At 42.0% G+C, this 24,034-nt stretch overlaps 2 protein-coding genes across 7 annotated transcripts in view; one reads left to right on the forward strand and one right to left on the reverse strand.

Annotated features, from left to right (window-relative positions):
• On the forward strand, positions 1-20,805 carry rab3gap2 (RAB3 GTPase activating protein subunit 2 (non-catalytic)). 5 transcript variants are annotated; one of them, XM_085256791.1, is made up of 35 exons: positions 1-384; positions 4,009-4,097; positions 4,793-4,910; positions 5,634-5,715; positions 6,167-6,214; positions 6,299-6,374; positions 6,658-6,759; positions 6,933-7,032; positions 8,333-8,431; positions 8,795-8,943; positions 9,046-9,125; positions 9,681-9,773; positions 9,880-10,019; positions 10,919-11,114; positions 11,214-11,357; positions 12,522-12,604; positions 12,698-12,762; positions 13,196-13,286; positions 13,399-13,520; positions 13,625-13,835; positions 13,924-14,021; positions 14,468-14,576; positions 14,833-14,993; positions 15,092-15,266; positions 15,599-15,775; positions 16,429-16,535; positions 16,919-16,985; positions 17,092-17,162; positions 17,261-17,296; positions 17,416-17,544; positions 18,024-18,239; positions 18,690-18,779; positions 18,875-19,081; positions 19,252-19,416; positions 20,249-20,805. In XM_085256791.1, exons 1-35 carry the CDS (start codon positions 276-278, stop codon positions 20,399-20,401), a joined length of 4,158 nt encoding a protein of 1,385 aa, XP_085112917.1. In that variant the 5' UTR covers positions 1-275; the 3' UTR covers positions 20,402-20,805. The 5 variants fall into 5 exon arrangements, with proteins under 5 accessions (XP_085112917.1, XP_085112915.1, XP_085112918.1 ...); XM_085256789.1 differs by having other exon boundaries at positions 2-384; positions 4,006-4,097; XM_085256792.1 differs by having other exon boundaries at positions 2-384; positions 4,006-4,097; positions 17,416-17,505.
• Positions 20,790-24,034, reverse strand: part of iars2 (isoleucyl-tRNA synthetase 2, mitochondrial) — a 12,530-nt gene continuing 9,285 nt past the window's right edge. Inside the window, exons 21-24 of one of the 2 annotated variants that reach the window (XM_085256796.1) lie at positions 23,813-23,958; positions 23,533-23,723; positions 22,308-22,452; positions 20,790-22,064 (exon numbers count right to left, since the gene is read on the reverse strand). In XM_085256796.1, the coding sequence (XP_085112922.1) occupies positions 21,919-22,064; positions 22,308-22,452; positions 23,533-23,723; positions 23,813-23,958 (628 nt within the window). In that variant the 3' untranslated portion in view covers positions 20,790-21,918. The remainder of the gene's footprint in view (positions 22,065-22,307; positions 22,453-23,532; positions 23,724-23,812; positions 23,959-24,034) is intronic. The other variant, XM_085256795.1, reaches the window with a different exon arrangement.

Here is a 24,034-nt window from a genome sequence, read left to right on the forward strand (position 1 = left end):
CCGGAAGCAGTGGAGTGTTATTATGCTAATGATGTGTCATCAGGACTGAGGGTGGGAAGTTTAGGGAAAAATAAGAGCGGCGGGCAGTGGTTTGTACTTGTCTAGGGGGTAGTATAGGACATTTAGAAAATCCTTTCTTTGTGACAGCGCTGTCATAAAGTTGTCGCGATAGCAGGAGTGTAATACTGGGCGCATTTCTTCCACAACTGGACTGTTAGCAGCAAAGCTAACAGGCTGTTTCTCGTCTTCTTGGGTCCGGACGGGACGGAAGAGGGATGTCCTGCAGCTTATTTGAGTTCTGTCGGCTTCAAGAGTTCAAAACGGTCCGGCACTTCTTGTTTCGGAACGAGAAAAGCGAGCCAGTCGAAGAGAAGAGTCAAACAGGTAACGATACAGGAGGAGGATAGGGGTCTTCTGCAGCTTCGAAGTGACAGTAGCTCAGATAGCAGCTCGCAGCATTAGAAAAGTGACCTCGGTGCTGTAAAGTGGTTTGAAAATGCGGATAAAGTGTGCATAACTAGTTTTGGTTAGTTGATTAATTTTATCATGTTACAACGGAATAAATGAAATATTCACCGCCTTAATGTGCCTTTTGTGAGTCCAGAATCAAAAGCAGCTTGCAGCTGTTTGCAGGTGAATCCTTGTATGGTTGTATTCAGGCCTGGACTCGTTTTGCACGCAATGTTATATGCATCATTTCGTTTTTCCGCTATGTGGAAGTCAATACAGAAATGCTACTATATTTCAACCTGTTGATGTCAAACACATGGGGTGTATATGAAAGATGAATGTAGCTTCCAAATTTGAAAAGGAAACATCTTAAACCTGCATTATTTCCACGTGGTCAGCAGGGGGCGACTCCTCTATTTTAAAAGAAGTCTGATCGTATAGATGTCCATGAGAAAATGAGCCTATTGCTCATTTGATCTGTGACCTCAGTAAGCACTTTACCGATATGTTTATAGGCTCAGTCGTTAGTTTTATGTCTGGTTAGTACATTTTAGTACTAATAGAAGAAAAACAGGATATGATTTGGGGTGGGCATACCTTACGATTGTCAAGTGTGAGGGTCCCTTAACTGAAGGACTTTCTGACCATACTGAAGATGGATGTGGTGAAAGTGTTAGGAGTATGTCACAGTATAGAACATCTCGTTTCCTGTTATGACTTTGGGGGAGGTGTTTTATCAACCATGTGAAGTTTAAGTGAATTTGAAATGTTGTGCACCAATTTGCAAGAGACATAACTTTGACACAGAATATTTCAGTGTTTGAGAAAAGAACCATGGGCCGATTACAGCATGATCATTAAGCTCAGTATCAAGACTTCCTCATAGCACGGATGGCCTCATCTGAGATGTTCTTTTGGCCGATCACATCATTCTAAATCTTCGGTAGGGCTGGGCCATATTATACCGTTCACGGTAATACCGGTATAATGTTAGGAAACGATAGGAAAATGAAATATCGCGATAGAATGGGAGTAAAACGCGCATGCGCAGTGCCTTTGTTTTCATACGCACATGGCCGATTGTTGAGTGAAACAGATGAACCAGAATTGGTTTGTAAAAATGGTGCAACTTCCGTGATGTGGAACTGGTTTGGTGTTTGTCCATCAGATACACAACAAAGCACATTTTTTTGCAGAACATGCAAGCGGCCGTCGTTATTGTCATATTTGTCGGACTAAGATGCTCTTAAATCTGGGAGTAATCTGGGTCCTAAACTCCGTATGCTTCAGGTCAAACAACACTGCAGCATCACTTAGAGTTAAAAACTTTCTAAATTCTTTCATCTTTAATAAAACGATCAGCATTGCTGCTTTACCAGGTGTAACTATAAAGTTTAACTTCCAGGCATCCATGAAAACAAAAGTTATTACATTTAACGGAGTTAGAAGTTAGCAGGAAGCTAGCGGAAGTTAGCTCGCTAGTTTCGCTAGTTACCTAAGCATGATATTGCATGTTCTGACTGAGAGATTTCTGAAAAAAATCAAACGTACAGCTCTGCTATCACTTCCAACATAAATGAAGACAGGAAACTAAACAGCAGTGACGTTTGTAGGGTTACTGAAGTTGGGCTAGCTGGTATATAATGATGTGCTACGTGATCGCTAGCGACACAGCTATGTTAGCATAACATAAACAGTGAAGCTGGAGGACGAACACTAACACTTTTCCACTTATAAAAGTTAACGTGAAGGTTCTTCATGGTTAGAGACAAATGCAATCGCATGGCAGGATGCTGTAAACGGACCAAACTTCAGTCAGGAGAACAACTGAGATAATCCATCCACAATACGAGGTTAGTCATTAATATACTGCAGCAACATGGGAATAGAGCAGCTGCAGAGAATTCAACATTAATGAATCAATGGTACAGAAGTGGAGGAAGCAAGAAGAATGAGTTTAATAAAGTTTGATTTATCTGACTGCTTTGTTTCGCTTAATGTGCCTTATAATCCCGTGCACCTTATGGTCCGAAAAATGCGTACTGCACACTGCAGTTTAATGTTGCAAAGCACCTCTTTTTAACCATATAACCATATTATACGTGGTTATGCTCAGGATATGTCAGCCCATTTCTACTGGAAATGCCTTTTGGTTAAACTTTCAGCAAGGAATTTGCATTTGCACTGTTACATTTTTATAAAGCTTTAATGTACATAAAAACCAGCTTCTTGTTTAAGTGAAAATAAATGGAAGGTTGTCCTTTTGCGCTAGTAATGTTGTGGAGTTGTATTTTGTCTCGCATCAATTATATCGTCGGTTATATCGTTATCGCAAATTTTCAAATATATATCGTGATAAATATTTTTGGCCATATCACCCTGCTCTAATCTTCGGTGTGATAATGTGGTTATTTTGGCCAAACAATAAATCTGTAGCTAGACGCCAGGTAGCAAACAGTTATATGTCAACTATCCCAAGTTCACTAATCCACCAAATATTGCTGGTATTAGGTTGTTGTTTGCATCCATCAGTCGGAGGAGGAGAAATCTGCAGGTCTTTTTAAGTGTGAGTCATTGCACATGAGGTCCCTGAGGGTGTCACTGCAGGATGCTCAGCAGAAAGGGCAGATAGAAAGGGTGCTTGGATGTGTTGCATTCATGCGTCATTTCATACTGATGCCTGCAGACACACACGCACTGTCGTCATGGGGACACTGAAGTGCCAAGGCGTAAAGCAGCAGGATTTCCTCCTGATTTCTGAGCTTTACGCTGTTGCTATATTATTAGTTCATTTCCCTTTGGCACAGAGCTTCTGACTGCTCAACTTTAGCTGCCACAGTTATGTAGCAGCTAAAGTTATGTAGCAGCTATGACTTCTGCACCCCTTCTTTACAGTTCTTTCAACTGTATAGCAGAACTTAACATGTTAACATCCTGCTGCATATAACAGGTTTTATTTTTTTATAGCTAATTTTCTCCTTTATAACATTGATACAAGGGATAAATATTTATATAACTCACATGTTTAAATTTTGTTAAAAATTTCTTAGGGATTATTAAAGTATTCTGATTCTGATTAATGCTTAAAGTTTGCTTCTTTGACATGTGGATGCTAACTCAGGCGGCTGTAGCTACTAACTGTCTGCCAGGGTTCACCTCAGCTAATTCGACCCCCTAGACTGGACCTCCTTAGTATGTTTGTCCGTTTGGTGCCCAATTACCTGAGAAATTATTTTGCTTGCTGTGCAGTTAATTGTGCAAACAGACTGTCAAAAAAATCTGCGCTCCAGCTCATACTCGAATACTTTGTTTGGCACTTGCTATTAAATAGCTGGTACCTATGAATGCAGCTTGCTAGCTTAGCTAGCTGATAACTTGCAGTTCCATCATGTGGCTTCAAAAAACCAACACACATTTCGAGTCTTTTGAGTTTATCTTAGTCACTGCATTCATCTCTTCTCTACACTCTGTTTTAGCCACCGTACAAGCATCACAAACTTGACCCATTTTTAAAATTTATTTTATTTATTTATTTGTTTCCTGCCTCTTACTCAGAAGATAATGAGCTGTCTTGGGACACCTCTGACTGGGAGTCGGCATGGGAAGGTGGTGATAATAAAGAGGAGGAATCCACCTCTGATAAAAAGGTTTGTCTCATTGTGGAATGTGACATTATTGGTGTTTTAAGTTGATGTCTATTTATTTACAGGGAAAGAATGTGTCATTCTGTCATTTTTCTTAAAGTTGTCTGTGCAGTGATGAGACCTGCGCAGTGTACTGCGCTATGTGTCATGCATGTCGTATAATGACATATAATAATATCGTTAATGAAGTTACAGCTAGCTGGATAACCACCACCACTTTTGCTATTACAGACATTAATGTTTTGTGCCATTACACAATTTACTGATGGCTAAAATTAGTAGTCTTTGACACCGAAGCTAATAAGCATTTTCACTCAGATGTGATTTTGATAGCAGTAATGTTAGCAAGCAAGATGCAGTCAGCCTGCTACCTGTAATGCATCTATGCTGCATGGATGCTGCAAAAATCCTGTCTGAAGCCACATCAGCGTTAGTTTTCTTTTAGTCCATGTGTGGAGTTTGTGTTGGACTTCTGTGTTGGGTTGGTGTGGTCAGACATTGTCTGTTAAAAAAGCCTTTAGCAATTCAAAAATATGACCTATTTTACATTTGAATCAACTACTGATAATATTGTCATTGGCTGTGACATAGGACAAACACTCATTTTATTGTTGCAATGTCATATAATATTAGAATATAAGCGCTCAATGCGCACTTCTAAAGGTGGCATAGGTCTGAAGATCTCCTTTGCTCTGCAGGTCGCGGATGATGCTGGCGGGCAGGGTGAACCGTGGCTGCAGGACTGTGTCGTGTCCCTGTCGCCCTGCGCTGACCTGCTGGTGGTGGCCCGTGAACAGAAGGCGGCCTTTCTCTCAGGTCAGATTCTCAGACACGCACACCCTGATATGTGACTCTGGAGTTTTCTTTCATACTGTTCGTTTTGTGTCTCACTATGGAAAAGCATCCCATGTCCTCATCAGATGCTCTCATACGACACCACTAACCCTCATGTCAGGAGGGCCTAGGACCCTTCTATTTATTACCTTTTTCACAGAAGCCTGTTGACAAATAGACTATTGGGCACTAAAGTGTCCACAAATTCAAGCAGGAGCAGCTCATGAGCAGCACCAATAATTTCCTCTAGCTAGTCGTGGTGTGGTGTAGTAATACTTTTACCCTTGGAAGTAGAAGTGTTTCCCGAAGCAAAGTAGAAACAAATTGTTTGCTTTAGCCAACCCAACAATAGGGCTAAGCATGTAGTTGATCGGAATATAATAATAATAATAATAATATGAATGCAATGTAATAATATAAAGGTCAATATATGGCTTAACCCAAACTTTGTCACAAAGGCTATGTGCCACCTTTCACCTCTGAGCAACAGCAGTAGCTGCTTACTTTGTGTCCAGTTTATGCAAATCCAGGTTTACCTGGACAGAACTAACGGTTTTAGATTTAATAACCAGTTGCTTTGTTTGTGGTTCTGATTGCTTTATGTACCTTTCTTCTTGCTTGTCGTATTTTATTTGTGTCAATGAAATTAAGGAGCTTCCCAACTGTAGTAAATGAAGTATTCCTCATCTTTCTTTATTCTTACAGCTAAATGGCGAACAGATGACAGCGGCAGAGAAGAGATGACTCTGGGAGTATCTTGGACTGGAACTCTTAGCACTGAGGAAGGGTGAGAAAACAATATGTTAACTTACCCACAGTCATTGTGGAAAAGGTTGATAATGGCTCCTGTTGGCGAATTATCCAGGTGATTGAATTGGAGGATGGAAGTGAGACAGATCAGTTATCCTTAGTTCAGTTTAAAAAGTGGACCTTTACTAAAATGACACCCCTACAGTTTTGATGAATGTAGGAATTCAGCTATAGAAACCAAAACAGTTTTTTGTACTGGGTTTAAACATGAAAGTCTCAAGTGGCCGTTAGAGGAACTGCAGTTTTTGACCTAATTTTTCAGACCGGCTACGTTGCTGTTTTACAAGAAGAAATTAAATAAGAAGTTTATCAGAAGGCAAAACTCAATTAATACATTAAAAATTATGATAATTAAAAACCTTAGCTAGAATGTAAATACATCAAATATATGTGACATGACTCCAAGTCTGATTTCTGTTTCCTCATAGAGAGTGTGTGAGCAGCACCATTTGTATTCCCTTGGCAAGTCAGAAGAGGTGAGATTTATTTATCTGTGAACTAAATGAGGGGAAGTGCTTGTGTGTGTTTATCTTCACTTCATGTCTCAATACATTTTTCAGGAGCTCCACTGGGCGGCCTGACTGGACATGTGTAGTCGTGGGTTTTACATCTGGTTATGTCCGTTTCTACACTGAGGTACCTTTTTAATCTATAACATCTTCAATAATTCTTTGAATTATAGACAAGAAAGTGTGATGTGACTGTCTCTCCCTTCATGCAGAGCAGTTTTGCTCAAATCAGAGTGCAAAGTTGCAAACATTGGCACTACTTTGCTAAAACTTTTTAGGTAAAGCAGAATCAATCTGTACTGATTTAAAAAATCATGCATGGTTTAATTTTCTGCTAGAATGACATTGATATATTTTTTAAATGTTGATGTGTTTTCACCCAGCCCTGACTATCAATTGTGTCCCATCAGAGCGGCGTTCTGCTCCTTGCCCAGCTGCTACACGAGGACCCGGTACTGAGGCTCAAGTGTCGCACTTACGAGATCCCTCGCCACCCTGGAGTAACTGAGCAGGTAACACACACCTGAAGCACTCTTCAAATTCAGAGAGGTGTGTGTGAGGATTATATTCATATTCAAAATCAAAGTGTCAGTCTGTTTCAGTTGTGTGATTGTCATTGAGCATGAAGATTATAATCCTGATCTGTGAGCCAATGTTGATTGTTGATTTTATTTTTTGTCTGCAGCACGAGGAGCTGAGCATCCTCTACTCTGCTGCAATGGTCACCATAGATGGATTCAGCCTCTTTCAGTCTCTGCGGGCCTGCAGGAATCAGGCGGCAAGAGGTACGGCTGCTTCTCTATGTCTTTGTAGGAAGAAAGTTCAGTCAGACATTTAGTTTGTGTTTGTGGCAGCAGTGTGTGTGCACAAAAAAATGGCCACATCTATTTGCATTTATAATAGGGTATATAGCATGCCCCCCTGAACATTATATTCAGCTGCCCCTTTGGAGATACTCTCATCTAAAGTCAGATATCTTCCAACTTTATCATCTTGGACTGCAGCTGGTAGTCCTTTTTCTGCTCTGCACTTTCTACAAGGTGGTTCTCCAGGTTCTGGTTAGTGATCCACCAGAGATGAAGAAAGATTGCCAATCACAGGATGAGGGATCCACAAAATGATATCAAAGGATGGACCAGAGCTAGCTGGTTAGCAGTGCCTGAACTTTCAAAATTGCTCAGCAAGTAAACTGAACGTACGTGCAAATAGATTTTAAAATAAATAAATTACATGCCACAGTGAGTCCCCAAATGTATATGGCCACTGTTAATATAGTCAGTGTGAAATATATAATATATAAAGTGGCTCTCCTAAGTAAGTCAGACACTTTGGTGAGAAGTTGCAACACATATGAGGAAAACTTTCTCCCTTCCTGCACAGGGAGGCAACAGACTTGTCAGCCTGACTGTATGTGGATTAGCGTGCTTACAATTGTAGTTAACCCCTCAAAAGCCAAAACTGAGCTGAAAAAAACAAAACATGCATAATCTCTCAGTACTGTTTGCAGTGTGTTAACAGAAGATGTTTTTCACTTGCTTGCTGGCTGGAAAGTGTTTGCCACAAAGCATTCAGGTACTAAGGTGAAACCAACCTACTTATACAGAACCCCAACCCCACACACCCCACAAACACAATCACCTGAAGTATAAACAGTTTGGAGCGTAGTACCCAGATAACAATGAGTGTTTGGCCCAAACGTGGCCCACATCTGCAGTTTTCTTTGGGCCGTATTTGGCCTTGATTTAGTGTCTGTTTGGCTGCTTAAACACACCCACAGGTCTGCCTCTCATGGGCCAAATATCAGGTGACGTTTCAGTGAAGCCTGGGCCTACATTTGCTAGAACCAAAAGTGGCCCCAGGTCAGGTCCAGATGTGTTTGCTATCTGGGGAGCCAAGCTTCAGCAGCATTTGATCTAGTGCTCTGTGTGTTTGTTGTCTGCTCCTATAATAACTCTGAATACTCTGTGTGACCCAAGACAAACCCTGTTTAGACCTTAGTAGAGTTAAAGTTGACTAATAGATAATAAAAAAATACTGTTTTATTAAAGTTGTTGCTTCTTACTAACTTAACCTCCTTTTGATCAGCTGCAGCAGCAGGTAATGATGTGATCCAGCCTCCTCCTCTGGCCTATAAGAAGTGGGGTCTGCAGGAAATGGACACCATTGTGGACCACAGCAGCGTGGGTAAGAGTCTGTTTGAGAGCTTTCCACTGATAATTCATGCTGGTGGTTGGCTGCTGCATAATGGATTAACTTATGATATTAAACATCATAATGTTTTGGATCTGCAGATGCGACTGTGTCATTCACATTTACAACATCAGATGAATTAGCCCTTCATTCATTTTAGTAGAGCAAATAGAACTGGAGAGATAACACTAACCAGTGTTAGTCAAAAAAGACTCTATCCATCTGACGGATATATTATTCACCTTTACATATTTCAACTGAGATATTTACTCTTAAAGTGATAAATTCAGATGGAGAGTCTACAGATTTATCTTTATGATTGATCCAGATGACAGTAAGTAACTCTTCTGCTTTTAGGCATCATGACACTGTGTGTCTTTGATCAAATGAAGAACGCATCTATCCTGGGAGGATTCAACGCCTCAGTCAAAGGCAGCCCCCCCGCCATGAGCCAGTATGTCACTGTAGGATCTGGGCCATACACAGGCTTTTACTATGCTATAGAGGTAATTATATTTTCAAAATGGGTATGTATCATGACTATAATCGCCTGCAGTTCAAAAATTAACAAAAAATCTGCTTTTCCTTGTGTCCCTAACTGTATATAGGGGAGTTCTCAGCCTCTGCTGTCCCACGTGGCTATGGCAGTGGCCAGTAAACTCACCTCAGCCCTCTTCAGTGCTGCCAGGTGTGTGTGTGTGTGTGTGTGTGTGTGTGTGTGTGTGTGTGAAGCCCAATCACATGATGTTCCCCAAGCTTAGGTTCTCTGTCCTATTTTAATTTCTTTTACATTTTTATTTTCCTAGATCATACAGTGATGATTTCCACTGTTGTACAATTGCTATGCAGCTATATGTTTAAGCTGTGACATAAATATAATTTAAACTCTTCATTGTGCTCATTAACTTTAAATCCAAGTTCATTATTCTTGTAAGCAAACAAATACTTAGACACAACTAAGTCAAAAACGGTCCAGAGTCTTTGGGCTCCAATAAAATGATCCGACAAATGGATAGTTTTTGGAGGCTTGTATCAAAGCACAGGGCATAAGTGCACAGGCGGCAAAGACAAATGCCTCATCCAGTGGAGAAGTTGTTTCCAAGCCAAAGTCAGGGGTCAGTGTGCTGGAAAGCATCTGGAGACGGAAGATCTGTGTTTGAAGTTTCCTCCTTACTGTTTCTCACTCGCTTTTTCTTTTTCCTCTTTCTATTTTTTCTATCGTCACTTGTCATTTCCCTCTCAGCGGGTGGTTGGGATGGAACAAAAACAAGAACGAAGAGGAGGCTCCCCAGAAACAGAAGCCCAAGGTGGAGCCTGCCACCCCTTTAAGTATCAGGTACGAACTGGGACATCTAAAACACAAATCCAGTCGTCGTCGACTGTGTGCTGTTGAGACTGAAAACCTAACCTGACCTCAGCACACTTGCTGCTCTCCTTTGCAGATTTGGTCTCCCAGACTCTCGGCGGCATGGCGAGTCGATATGTCTGTCCCCGTGCAACATGCTGGCTGGAGTGACTGATGACTTTGGCCGAGTCACACTGCTGGACTTGGCCAGGGGCATCGCCATTCGCATGTGGAAAGGTGAGGTGTAAACACGTGGAAGAACAACTCGTTGTGAGTGACACACATATGTAATAGAAACACATACAGAAATTTGTTCCATATTGGCAGGATAGTGTCGCACATTTACTGCAGATGTGTGGCCTGTGCACCCATGATGCAAACCTCCTGTTCCACGACATGTCCAAGTTGCTCTTTTGGGCTGAGATCTGGTCACTGTGGAGGCTATTTGAGTACAGTGAACTCACTGTCATGCTCAAGCAATCAGTTTAAAATGATGATTTGAGCTTTGACACTTCCTGCTGCAGCAGCCATTAGAAGATGGGTACACTGTGGTCATAAAGGATGTAATGGACATGGTCATCAACAATAATCAGTTGATGACCAGTTGGTACTAAGGAGCCCAAATTATGCCAAAAAAACCATCCCTACAGCAATACACCAGCATCAGCAGCCTGAACCTTTGATAAAAGGCAGGATGGATCGATGCATTCATGTTGTGAACACCTAATTCTTAACCTACTATCTGAATGTTGCCAGAGAAATTGAGCATCATTAGATGGGCTAGAAATGCAGCTCTATCTCATTGCATTTATAATTTCAGTATGATATTAAAATAGGTCTGTAGATCAGGTATTTTATACATTAAAAATGTCACAGCCCAATTTAAAATCTTATAATCTAATCTTTGTACAGGTGATCAGATGAAGATGTTTCCTTTTTGTTTTCATAGATTTATGTTTAATCTTATGCTGCTTTTCTAGCTGGGGCCACTTTAAAAATAATTAATTAAAGAGCTTTCCAGTGTAGCAGGAGTTGCCCTAAACACTGTAATGTTTATTTTTACTATGATTCCTTCTTCGGCCTGTGTCATTATTAATAAAATCTTAACAATGTCCCAATCATACATTTATCTCCAGGTTACAGAGATGCCCAGTTGGGTTGGCTGCAGGTTCCAGAGGAGCGTAGCGAGCGGGATTTATCCCCCTCGGCGTCCCTCCCCAGACGCCACGCTCTGTTCCTCGTCATCTATGCCCCTCGTAGGGGGATCCTGGAGGTTTGGGCAATGCAACAGGGGCCTCGGGTCGGAGCTTTCACTGTAGGCAAACATTGCAGGTACACACCGTGAAGCTCCCACATTTTCTTACTGAAGAAGAATCTCATTTGATCCTGAAGTTGGAATATAACAAAATATATGCTTGTACGGTGTTGCAGGTTGCTGTATGCTGGTTACCGTCTGATGGGGGTGAACAGTGTGACCAGTCAGGGTTGGCAGCTCCACACACAGCAGGTGTGTCTGCTTGATCCAATCACAGGAGTTCTGAGGACCGTGAACATTCCCTTCCACCTGGCTCTCAGGTTTGTACGCAGACTAAAAGGACAGGCTGTCATGTAGGTGTTTAAAATGAATGCAGGTGCAGTGAAAAAATCAATTTTGCAGAGTCTTGCCCACTTTCTTAGGTCAGATTTTCCCCACCTTTAAAAACTCTTAAATCTGACACAAAGAGTCATGAATATTTGACATTAGGTTGGATCTGAAGAGCTGCAACTTCCTGGTTCTGTGAGGTTCAAAAAAATCAGTTCTTGTCATAGGATTCCCACAGGTTGAATGATCATTCTGTACGCTTCAGCTGTAAAGACGGACTTTCTGAACTGACCGCTGGTTTTGTTTTGGTACCCCAGAATATGTTGTGTGGCTATGTTTGCTATGTAAATGACTGGCTTTGGATACGTGCTAATTATTGTTAAGTAACATCCAGGTAAAATCTGTGAATTTTACTCACAGCAAAAACTCCTTTGACAGGTTATTGGTACACATAACCAAACGGTGAGAAATATGGGCGTGTGGTCCGACATGGTGCTCTCCTTCGAGTCTCGTGTAAAAGAGATAACAAAGACCGCCTTTGTCATTTGAGGAACATAGCAGAATCAGACAAGTTTTGTTAAGAAACACTGCAGGCGTTCTTGTCCATGCGTTTGTGTCTTCACGTATAGATTATTGTAATGCTCTTCTTTCTGGGCTACCAAAGAAAAGTTTTAGAGGTCTACAGCTGCAAAATGCAGCTGCTCGCATTTTAACATGATCTGGGAAATTTGAGCGCATTACCCCTGTACTAAGATCTCTTCATTGGCTACCTTGTCAGGTTCGAGCAGATTTTAAGGTCCTGCTGCTCACCTACAAGGCTTTAAACGGCACCTTCATACCTCTCCGACCTTTTACACCTTTATGTTCCATCCTGTGCTCTACGATCTCAGGACTCTGGCCTTCTAAAGGTTCCTAGAGCCAGAAAAAAGACAATTGGAGAGCGTGCCTTTTCTTTCCCTGCCCCGTTTCTGTGGAACAACCTCCCTCAAGATATTAGGCAGGCATGCTCTGTGGAGGTTTATAAAGTTATTATTATTATTATTATTATTGTCAGATAATTGCCTTAAAAAATCTCCAAAAGGCACAAACAAAAAACCTACTGCACGACGGCAGCAAAAGTCCCCTCTAACTCCATCTTTCTGTCTTTTTCACTTCAGTGATAAGAAGAGCGAGCGAGCCAAAGATATGCACCTGGTAAAGAAACTCACTACCCTACTAAGGAGCCGAGACATTGAGCTTGGTAAGTGCATGACGAGAGATGTCAGGTTTCATGTTCAAATATATTTCATGTGTTATACAGTATTATATTATTAATGACTCTGTGTTCCTTTAGATATATTGGAGAGTGAAGCCAGAAGCATCGTACTAGATATCAAACACCCTGCAGTTAAGAAGCAGGTACGACCAAAATCTGATGTGGTTATTGTTTTAAATGGCCCTGTTTTACTCTAATTACAGACTTCTCCTAAATCTAACCAACCTGCAACTGAAAACTAAATATAAATTGAAAAAGAGATTAAAATTAAAAGTCTGTTAAGTCTAAGAATGATGAAGCAACTTTTACTTTTCTTTCACATGGGACAGGAACCCAAGTAATTTATCTTTTCAAATACTTGAACAGCCCTGATTGGTCCAGCAGCTCAATCCTGGGCCCCTGTTCAAGTCTTCTTGGGCACACTGGCCCTATATGTAAATATCCTTTATTTTCCAGGTGATTTTAAATTGTGGTTGCAACCGAACTGAACACCACTGCTGCCATTATTCACTTAAAACTCTTTTTGTCAGTTGAATATGATGTCATATGAATTTCAGTGTCTCCATTTTCTTTCAGGCACTGGAGTCTCTTCTGTCAAATAAAAACACTCCTGTCTCTTGTCTTGTTAACATCACACGTGCCTTAGATGACACTTTGAAACGGCAAGGTAAAGAATACGTTTACTGATGAAAGAAATGTAATATGAAAGAAAAAAGTGTCAGGAACTTGTATCTCATATTCACCCTGAGCTTGTTTCTCCTTTTGTTTCTGCACTTCAGAGCCTGGGGAAGTGGATGCTGAGTTGCTTCAGCTCTGCTCATCACAGCTCAAACTACTGCAGCTCTACACAGACATCCAGCAACTGCATTCTGCCGCAGATGTCGAGGAAACCGCTGAAAATGTGAGAACACACACACAGAGATTTAAAGAAATTAAGAGCTTCTTTAGAGGTGGTGAGCTGAAACCTCGGTGCTATTCCAGTATTTCTTTCTTCCATCCTTGCAGGACTCCCTTGAAGGCATAGAGGAGGAATTGTCCCGTGTTGCACCGACCTTGCAGCGCTATGCCCAGTTCACACCAAGACCCAGTGTTTCGTTTGCCCAGGATTCGCCTGACTCCCCCCTGCCTGCTCAGGCTTTTCTCTCCCAGTTGGAGTGCACAGAGGATGAGGAGGTTAAGGTGATCCGTAGGTCTGAAACTGAATGGAACCAGTTGGGTAAGGCAGGCAACATAAGTAGGCACATTAATGCTGTTACACTCAATCAAAACTCAGACTGAGTACTTTTCCTGTTTGTCATTTGCAGGAAACTTCTTGTTCTGGAGTTGTCTGTGTGGAAAAAGTCCACTCCATAAAGTTTGTTACACACTACAGCAGGCCGGCATCAGCCCACAGCAGCTTCTGGTAAGCGGGGGCGGGGGGGGGGGGGAGAATGGGTGAAAGGTGGGATCAGGATGTGACAGGATGTGTAACTGCTGTTGAGAGAAATCTTACAAATCTTATACAGTGCATACAATTTTATATAGAATTGCATATCTTTTTAATTTTTTACTGTATGATACATACATAATACTGATATGAGGCTTTTTAAATCTTTGCCAGAGATGAACCACAACCCACTGGTGTGTAATTTATTCAGTAATGGTCACTTTATATTGTGATGTCAGTATTCAGTATTTACTGTTAATGAGTGAAAGAACGCAGACTTCATTATCTGCCTGCGTAAGTCTACCCAGCGTGTCTGGAGCCTGATATGTTCTCACATGAAATTAGGGTGTATAATATACTCCAAATAGGTCTTTGAACAAATATCAGTAATTAATTCAGTTCATACTTCCTGTTTCTGTCAGTCTTTGCTGTTGAGTGTGTGGTTGCATCGGGAGAAGGAGTTGCTACAGAAACCAGAGGAAAATGTTCGAAACCTCCACAGACTACTTGTCGCCCTCAGCGATATGAAAGGTACCTGTAAGGCTTGTCGTGTTTGTGTAGTTCGCGAGGCTAAATAATACAACTCTATATGTTAATGGTTGAAGGGCTAATTCATCTGATGTTTCTGATGTTAGATGTGCTGATGTTGGTTGGTGCTCTGGTGGTTTTCTTCAGTTGGACAACAAGAAATCGAAAGAAATGTGAACCTCAAGAAGTAACCGTCAGACTGGAAAAGAAGAATAAGTAGAATAAGAGTGGCCTCTTCTTTTTCTCTCCCTCCGTTTAGGTGCAGTCGAGGAGTCATGGGACACACAGTCAATCTCCCCCTGGTGGCAGCAAGTCCGCACTACATGTGTTCAGTCCCACAACACTGCCGCTGCCCTGCTGGCTGCACTGGTTGCTCACCGTGCTGCTAAAGCTAGCATCACAAGCCGAGCTGATAGCAAGGTAGAGAGGCGTCATGCATTTGAGGACTGTCTTAAGCAAAAAAATAGGAACATAACCCCCTTTAAAAATCAACCAACACTAATGTGTGTGTGTGTCAGTTTCAGTCAGAGTGGGAGGCAGTGTCACTGGAGTTGGAGCAGTGGGTGGTGTGTGTTCGCCAGCTGGAAGACGTGCTTGTGCTGCAGACTCTGCTGTTGGTGCCTCCTCCACCAGGAGCAACGGGGGGCGCTACAGTTCAGTGCTCTATTAAAACATTGTTGGAGGGAGGCACAGGTAGAGAAAAATAAGTTCAGGGAGACTTCAAGCTGTATGAGTTCATTTTTTACTTGTCATGTTTCTTTTCTTGGTTTTTCCTCACTTCATAAATGTATTCAAATGCACTGTATCGCTGTTCTCTCCTCAGTTACTCCTTGTTTTTATTGACTTCTTCTCTCCATGAATTCAGTGTCTTGATGATATTGACCATAGTTTTCCCCTGATGGCTGCATTCTTCTTTGGAGTGTGGGAATCTGGAACAACTGCCACAACCCATTCAAATACACTGCCTGGCCAAAGCCTAGTTAGTAATTTCAAATACATTCAACGTTTGCTTTTGTCTGTTTCAGGCGGTATTGCCGACAGCGTCTCTAAGTGGGTGTTTAGACAAGACATTTCCCCAGAGCGGCTCAAGGAAATCCTCCAGAAAAGGGGAAATAAAGAAGCAGATGACAATGTGGAGCAGAGAGACGAAGAAGAAAGACATGAGCAGGAGAAAAGCCAAGAGGACACAGACAGGACAGCAGGTGAGGACTGAGGCATTAACACACGTTCGGTATGTTAGTCTTTCTGGGCAATTTTGAGATATAGTTTAACTTGAAAATCCTAGAATAATGTGGCGTCAGCTGTGTTGTTGTTTGTGGTGATTTAAAAAAAATCAAATTCAAAAAGACAAAAAGTAAAATAATGGAAATCGATTACTTAGCCTATTTTTGGACCTCTGTATCAGTAATATATGTTTTTATGCAGATGACACTATGAACTTTCTTATTAAACGTAAGCTTGTTCTCAATGCTAGTCTGGTCACCTAAAAGCATCCAACCTATAGACCACAGTCAAACCAATGATCATCAAATTAAAACTGTCTATTGCTATAAATATTTTGGACTCTAGCTGGGCACATGAGTCTGCTAAAGTCCAAGAATATTGAAAGTAGAAATTGGACATTTGTATAGAAAGATCTCTCTACAGTTAATGTGCAGTGTGACAGTTCTCTTTGGCTAACAGAAGACAATAGCATTGTATGGTATTTATTCATAATGATCAAGGTTTGGTTAATGATCAAATAATCACAGTAAGCTGAAGACAGGCAAATTAGTCATATTTCCTGTTCTGCAGTACACATTGTTTCATGGAGCCTGAATCCAAATCAGCCTCTGTTTTCTTCCGTGTTTTTCAGAGTTGCTGTTAGCGGTATGCCAGCGGTTCCCACACTCTCTCTCACCTGATTTTCTCTTCGCCCACTGCTGCTGGGAGTATGTGGTGCAGTGGAACAAAGACCCAGAGGTGTGCAAATATACAAGCACGCACACAACGCGTTATCACAAAGTCACACGTCTCCACCCATAAGAAGGAAAAAGCTTTCCCAGATTTAGCATTAGCATACGTCTCTTCCAAGGTTGTCTCCTTGTGCTCTTCTACACCATTTCAAAACCTGCTGCTATGCTTAGATCACTCACAGCCAACACTGGTGAAAATGTAGCAGCAGCAGACAGACTTGAAGGGAAGATTAGCTAAATTTACTTGCGGTTTGGTGCAGCATTGTAAATCTTCTATCTGTGCGCAAACTAACACATACTGTATTTAATAGTAGAAAGTGCAAACTTTCAGATTTTCATAAAGACCTGAAGAGTTCTGCAGTCTGATCTCACACCTGCTTCTCTTCATAGGAGGGTCGATATCTCTGCTGGTCTGTGGAACATTTGAAGATGGTCTCCAGTCCTCATATTCAGCAAGGTGAGTACCACACTGGCTTTCGGTCTGTTTTATTGATCCAATAATACAATGCATGCTTTAGAAGACAGTACCTCCCCGGTAGTCAGCATGTCTTAACTCCTCACAGGTGTTTGTACAATGATGTGGAGCACATTCATTGCCAAGCGTCTCTCAGCAGCAACCTTTCTCATGGAGAAAGTAAGTTCTGGTCATAATGAGTCGAGTTGAGCTCTGTCACTGTGTCGGGACTTTGTACAGAATTAAATCTCTTATTTTATTGATTTATTTTGAAACAGGTGGGGAAAGCACCCAAAGATCGCTTGTGTCGACGGGTAAGAGTTACATTTCAGCACCAATTCTATTCAAAATGTTTATTTGCCGGTAAATATATTAGTCCATACAAATATTCAGATTTAAAGCATGTACTAAAGATCTGTGAATTTTTGTGCAGGATGTCGGGATGGGAGACAAAGCGATGACGTCCTTCCTGGGCTGCTGCGTCCAGCTGCTGAATATCCTCATGGAGGTGACTGGAGTGTTGGTTAGGAATCAGTGCCTTTTTTCTTTTATGAAGTTTTATGTAAGTAAAGGAGACAGCAGAGTGATAGCATGGAGAGTGGTTAGCATGGCAGTGAAACACTGAACGACAACAGTAGGAAGTTTATAGAAATGGGATTTTAGTCTAATATAATGGGAAAGCATTTCTAGTTGTTAGTTTTTTTTCCACCTGCTGCCTGATCAAAAGAGCTACTAATACCACCCACACTGCCCACACTGCACCAGAGACCTGATTTATTCTATGCATGTGTGAAAAGGACTTCTTCCTGTTCTTGCCATTCACATAAAACCTGCATGACTGCTGTACTCTTGCAGTAGTGAAGAACACTCTTGCTGAAAATATCAAATAAATTGCTTGAAAAGTAAGCATTAGGAATAAAATCAAATCATATCTTTGGTTTTTCTACAAGATCTTTTTTTCTTAATGAATATGTATAATAGTGTTTAATATAAATTGGAAAATGAATCCTCTCATTAGCTGTATTTTCCTTTTCCGTGCAGGCGGACTCGGCGGTGGAGGAGGTTTCTGCCCCAGAGTTGTCCATCGAGGAGGCGTGGTCTGGAGCCGAGGGCCCAGCTTCCATTGCTGAACTTGCCCTGGAGCAAAGAGGTGTTCACTACCCGCTGGTCCAGCACCACTGCCTGTTAGCATCCCTGCTACATGCTGCTATGACCTTCAGTGTCAAGGTCAAACCATTCAGCCTTTTTGATAGCAAGGTGAGGAGATCGACACTCTGCCAAAGTTTAGAACAAAAACGTAGACATGGAGGGACACTCACTGCTGCATTTGAATCCATCCGTCACCCACTGGAGGTTCTGAAGTCTCCGTAAAGCCACCTCCATGTTTCTTTTAGTTAGACGTTAGGGGAGTTGAAGAGACAGCAGACAGCTGACCACCACAGTGACCTGACAGTTCCAACGGCCTCATCCTTAATGATGCAAACGTTTAAGCATTAATACAATGTAAACCAGAGTTATATAAACAAATCACCTTTCTGTAAATCCAAATCCAGGCTGTACGGGTCGATTCATGTTTTGTAGCCAGTCTTAAGTTGCCATTAGGAAAAATGCAGTTGATGGTACTCCGGTGCTGGCAGATACAGATCACAAATGATACCAGCCGACATTTCTAATGTTTATCTATTTGTGTCACATGTGTGTTTGCAGGGTAAGAATGCTTTCTTCAGAGACCTGACGACCATCCAGCTGATGCCCAGCGGAGACATGGACCCAGGTTTGGTCTCTGTGCGACAGGAGGTAAGAGGTGGAACAAAATGCAGACAGTAATCGGACAATGATGTTCCACACCCATCGCTTGATCTCCTGCTGTTCCACTTTGTCCTCTGTTTCAGTTCCTCCTGCGGGTGCTGACCGGTTGGGTTCAGGCTATAGATGATCCCACTAGCTCCGCTCCACTTCCTTCAAGCGGACCCAAAGCCGAGTGGTGGCCCTCGCTGTGTTTAGAGCTCGGCTCTCTGCTGCAGGTCAACCCAGACATCCTGCGGCGGCATCTCGTCTGCGAGCTCTACAGCCAAGGACTGGATCTTCGGGCAGAAGAGGTTGGAAACTGTTTCCTTGTAGATCACGAAAACTTGCTTAAACTCACTTTAGGCACTAAGACTACTTGGTTTAGGTATTGGTTAGGTGTGGTTATCTGAAGACATTTGTAGCCACAAACCGTAGATCACGAAAACTTAAATCTTAAAGCAATTAATCTCCCCGTCCTCAGGTGATGTTAGAGGTGGAAGATAAGGATGTTTTGGGCTCCCAGTTGTTGGTGCTGACAGGTCAGAGGCTGAGCTACTCGCTTCTCCACAGCCAGAACCAGACGCAGGCTGCCATGGAGCTGCTGGCCCGCCTGCCCCCCACCCTCTGCACGTGGCTGAAGGCGATGGTGAGATCCCAACACTACAGCCTGCTCTTTTCCTAAAGGGTTATTTGCAAGTAGTGCTTGGAGAACTAGAGTGCATAGTTGAGTGTACATACAGGGTAAGAGTCTTTGAACTCTACATTTATGTGTTTTCAGAAACAAATAGGAACCTTTGGTGTCCCCAAAGAGCCAATGTGTTGTTTTTTTTTTCTATTGCTCAACTGAATCTGGCACCGCAGTTTCTCCTTTTTGTTTCTTTAAAATGTAGTCATTGCTGAGTTCTGTTCACAGTGACAGATTCTCTGTTATAACATGAAATTGTTTAACTTTTGCTCAAGTTGGTACAGTCATGAGTGTCCAACATGAATAATTAGCCATTAAAATCACAATAGGTTAAATTTAAGGCGTATTAAAAAACTTTTTAATAGAATTTAAATGATCTCAAAAACGTTACACTTCAGTTCAGTTATATCCAGTTCCTGCTGGTTTGGTTTAGGGAGCAAGAACTGGTGGTTTGAGAGTGAGTCAGTTCACAATGACGCTAGAAGATTGGAGAAACCCAATGAGCAGACCGTGCCCTGTGAGCTGCTCTTTCTGAAATTGGTGCAATGATGTCAGTTTTGTCTGAATTTAGAATTAGATAAAAGCAGCACAAATTAAAATCCTGGGAGTGAGAATGGGCTGATTTATTATTACTTACAGATATAAAAACTGACTGAAATCATTGGTGAGACTGTAATAAATTAGAAAGGGGGGGAACTGGTCGCTGCAAGTGCTGCCCCTCAGCCAGGACGTGTAATGTAGTTTAAATAAATCATCTGGTCATTTTTAACTGGAAGTGTGGTTTATTTTGCAGGACCCACGTGAGCTGCGGTGTCCCCTGATCCCGCTGCCCCAGACCAGCCGGCTGGTCGGTCGTCTGATCGAGATACTGCCGGAGAACCACGCTCAGTACAGTCTGGCCCTCCACCTGCTGGAGGCCGTAGAGGTCCTCACCACGGAGGACTGAGGGGAAGATGCTGCAGATAGTTGGAATGTGAGAGACTGTCAGAGAGGAAGAGGATAAAGAACTTTCTCACCCCCGTTTGGAGGTTTTGTTGTTCTGCTCAGTAATCATAGGTGGTGTTAAACACGATGGATTCAGAGGCTTTTAATTGTTTTTTTTAATCCATCTTATTTCCCTGCATGTGACAACAAATGAGATTAAATATTTGTGTTAGTACTCACGTTAAAGTCAGACACCCTGTGTGCCGTGTCAGACGACGACTCTTCTTCACAGATCAGAAATGTATTAGCAAGAAAAATGGACCTGATTTTTTATTTATATATGCAGACTGAACTTTAATAGCTGTGCCTGTACACCAGCTGCTCCCATGCAGAATAAAGATGCTTCTTAAAGCTGGGAGAACATGAGTCTGAAGACCCGTTCTTTATTTTTTCAAGGAACACAAGCTATTATACAAAGAAGTACCCACCAGCATCAGTTTGCTGTCACAGTGACTCTGTAGTGCATTCTTTTCCCATACAGTAAAAGGAGCAACTAAATCAAACACTCATTTCTCCTCTGGTTTGTAGAGCTGTTTAATTACCTGGATTTATCATCTGCCTCCCCCAGAATATGACAGATCTAAACAGGGAAATACATGTTTGAAAAAGAAAATATCCACAATCCTTATGATCAGGTATGATCTAAATGCACCAACAAAAGAAGATTCCAGCTAGATAACATCAACATTTACAGCAACATTGCAAGCTTACAATTTAGAATAATTCAGTGCATTTTAGGACCTTTTAAAATCTCAAAAATATGGTGGCCAAGACGTTCATATCAGGAGCACCATCTACTAAATTCAAATTTTTTAAATGACAAAGTGCATTCAAGATTGTACAGCTTTGCTGACAGCAGAACTGTCAACATATCCGAGGCACATTTTATTTGGTGCTTTACACAAGGGAGGGAGAACTGAGGGCGCTACATCCAAATGCACTTCTGACAAATTAGCCTGTAGGTGCTGATAAAGTGATTGTTTTAAGGTGTAACTGGAGACTCAGGCAAACCACACAACCCAAACTTGTGTCTCTAACACAATTACGAGGTTTCATTAATAGACGAGACAACAAACATCTCTAAAGCTCCAAAACTTGCCAACTGATACCAAAAATTGTTTAGATTAGGGGAGAAAATGAGAAATAAACGCTACAAACCAGAGGTGACGAGTCTACATTTGCCTTTGGGGTCAAATGTGGCTGTAGCACTTTTTTTTTTAAAAGAACGCAGACACACGTAAGCTCTCTGAATGGAAACCCCACCTATAGACCATCTTTTTACATTTGTTAAAACACATTTCAGAGACCAGATGCTTTGTTGCCTTCCTGTGCTGAGCTGAGGCTTTGTTTTTCTTCCAATAAGCATCCTCTGAGAGAGAACTACAGCACGACAGCAGATGTTTCTAGTCCTTTTTACAGCCTCCGATGGGCGTGCAAAACCTGGTCTCTGGTCAGCCCTTCAAACCGAGCCAGAGGTCATCAGTGAGCCTGGGAGACGACGCTCTGGCAGCGCGGGCAGAGGCAATCCGCTGAGTTGGCGGTGTAGCGGCGACACCGTGGGCAACGGGCAGCAGAGGTGGGCGTCACTGCGATACTGTAGGCGCTCTCCTCGCGGATTACACCACCTGATAAAACACAGACAGATTCTGGTGTGAAACTTGAAGATTTGCAGGTCTGTGAATGTATAGAAATGTAAAAATCCTGTCAAAGCAGTTTGAATAAAAGTAATTTCAACACCAAAATCTTACTTTATGTGACAAAGTGTAGATTACTATGGTTGCATACTACAAAAAAAAGGTAAGGCATTGCTGTGACAGCTATCAGCTGCTGTTACTCTTATCTGGGAGTTTTAGGCTGAAGGTCCTCACCCTCCAGGTTGATGAGGAAGGTGCCATGGTTCAGCAGAGCCTCCGGATCCAGGTCTCGAGGCATCTTTGTGGCCAGGTTGACCCGAGCTGCCATCATCAGCTCAGCCAGCTGGGAGGTGGTGGAGGTGGGCTCCTCCTGGAGAGACTGGAAGTAAAGTGGATGATGGCAGGAGTATATATATATATATATTAAAAACTTCAAGTACAAAGTAGTGCACAGTGTTTCACAAATCAAAAAATGCACGAGTGCTAATATGAGGCACCAGAAATACAAGTTTTTCAATTTCAGTGCACAACAGCAGCTGTCCCGGTAAAGGTAATGTCTGTAATTGTAATTAAGCAAAGTGACACGGTAGCTTGTAAAATCAGCCAGATATTAATTGATATTTAAATTGGATTTCAGTCCTTTTATGACTTAAAAAAAAAGCTGGATGGGTTTTGGTGATGATGGGCCAATCTTTGCTCTCCCATTCTAAGTTGTTTCGTGAGTACTTCAAACGTTTTTCCAAACTCTGCTCAGAATGAATCAAGATGAGTGAGAAACTCAGACAATTAATTTTCTCACTGTTATGCTTGAGACGGGTATATTGGGAAGCGTTTATCATGCTTAGAGTGATGCAACATCTTCCTATCAAATTCATTAATATTTCTCTTCTCTCTGCTTCAAGGTGAGAATATGAATGAGACGAGGAGAAACTAGCATCATCATAAATAATGTTTTGACGTTGGCAGACTCTCACACTAAGCTGTAATCAGACTAAAGCAACTAAATTAGCTGATTAACTAATTTATGATGTATATATTTATAAACTTAAATTTATGGATGCATTTATTTGTAACATTTTACAAAGTTACAGCGCGTGTGGATGTTCACCTGGGGGGGTCTTCTTCCTTTAAAACAAGTTTACTAGTCTAAATTTAATTGATTAAGAAATGAGTAATCATGGACGTCCCTTCACTCCGGCAGCCGGCTTCTTTCACAGCTTGCTGAGCTCAGCAGGTTGTTCACTAACACCTACTATCCTACACCAGAGGGCTAGTACTAGTGCAGTACACTACAACAGATGACCCAAATACAGCATCTCTAGGTCAGTTTAAAGTCTATATCTATTTCTTTGTTGTTAACAAAACCAACACAAAAACAAACCCATGGGAGTTTCTGTCACACAATCCTTCTGCACTGTCACACACACTTCCGTTCAGTTTATATGAAGAGCCAGCTTACCTCCATGAGTTCGAACAGGAGACCTGGCTCGATGGCGACAGTGAGGTCGTACCTGGCGGCGTTTTTGCCAGGAATGGAAGACAGGAAGGAGTCCCTGATGGCACACGCTCCTTCCACAGCCTCCTCTAATCCTGGTCGCCGCCACACAGAGCTGCTTTTAATCCAGCCACTTTTAAATAATGTCTCCTCTTCTATTGAAACACAGAAAACATAGAAAGGCTGTGGTGGAGAATGCATGCGGCAGTAAAAGAGTAATCACAGAAAATCGAAAGACACGTACTGTCATGTCCCGGTGCGTGCAGGTACACCTCTTCAGCCATATGTGGCAAGATCGGAGCGATGGATCTCGTCACGCCATCAAGAATTTCCTCTAAAACCGTCTGGCAGGATCTTCGACCCAACGAGTCCTCTGCATCGCAGTACAGTCTGACCGACGGAGAGACAAAGACATGAACAAAGCTACTGGAGGCAAAGGAATCTTTAACATGTTCTGACATGTCAC

Source organism: Mchenga conophoros, linkage group LG19 (assembly GCF_057382185.1).
Source record: "Mchenga conophoros isolate Kocher_MC1m ecotype Shallow Benthic linkage group LG19, M_conophoros_male_GT1.1, whole genome shotgun sequence".
Classification (NCBI taxonomy): domain Eukaryota; kingdom Metazoa; phylum Chordata; class Actinopteri; order Cichliformes; family Cichlidae; genus Mchenga; species Mchenga conophoros.

What these genes read in the sequence shown, in the direction of transcription:
- rab3gap2 (XM_085256789.1), top strand. Translation starts at nt 276, where the DNA reads ATGTCCTGCAGCTTATTTGAGTTCTGTCGGCTTCAAGAGTTCAAAACG. An exon ending in TGACACTTTGAAACGGCAAG is followed by an intron (nt 13,287 to 13,398) that starts GTAAAGAATACG and finishes TCTGCACTTCAG; the next exon opens with AGCCTGGGGAAGTGGATGCT. An exon ending in CAGTCCTCATATTCAGCAAG is followed by an intron (nt 16,986 to 17,091) that starts GTGAGTACCACA and finishes AACTCCTCACAG; the next exon opens with GTGTTTGTACAATGATGTGG.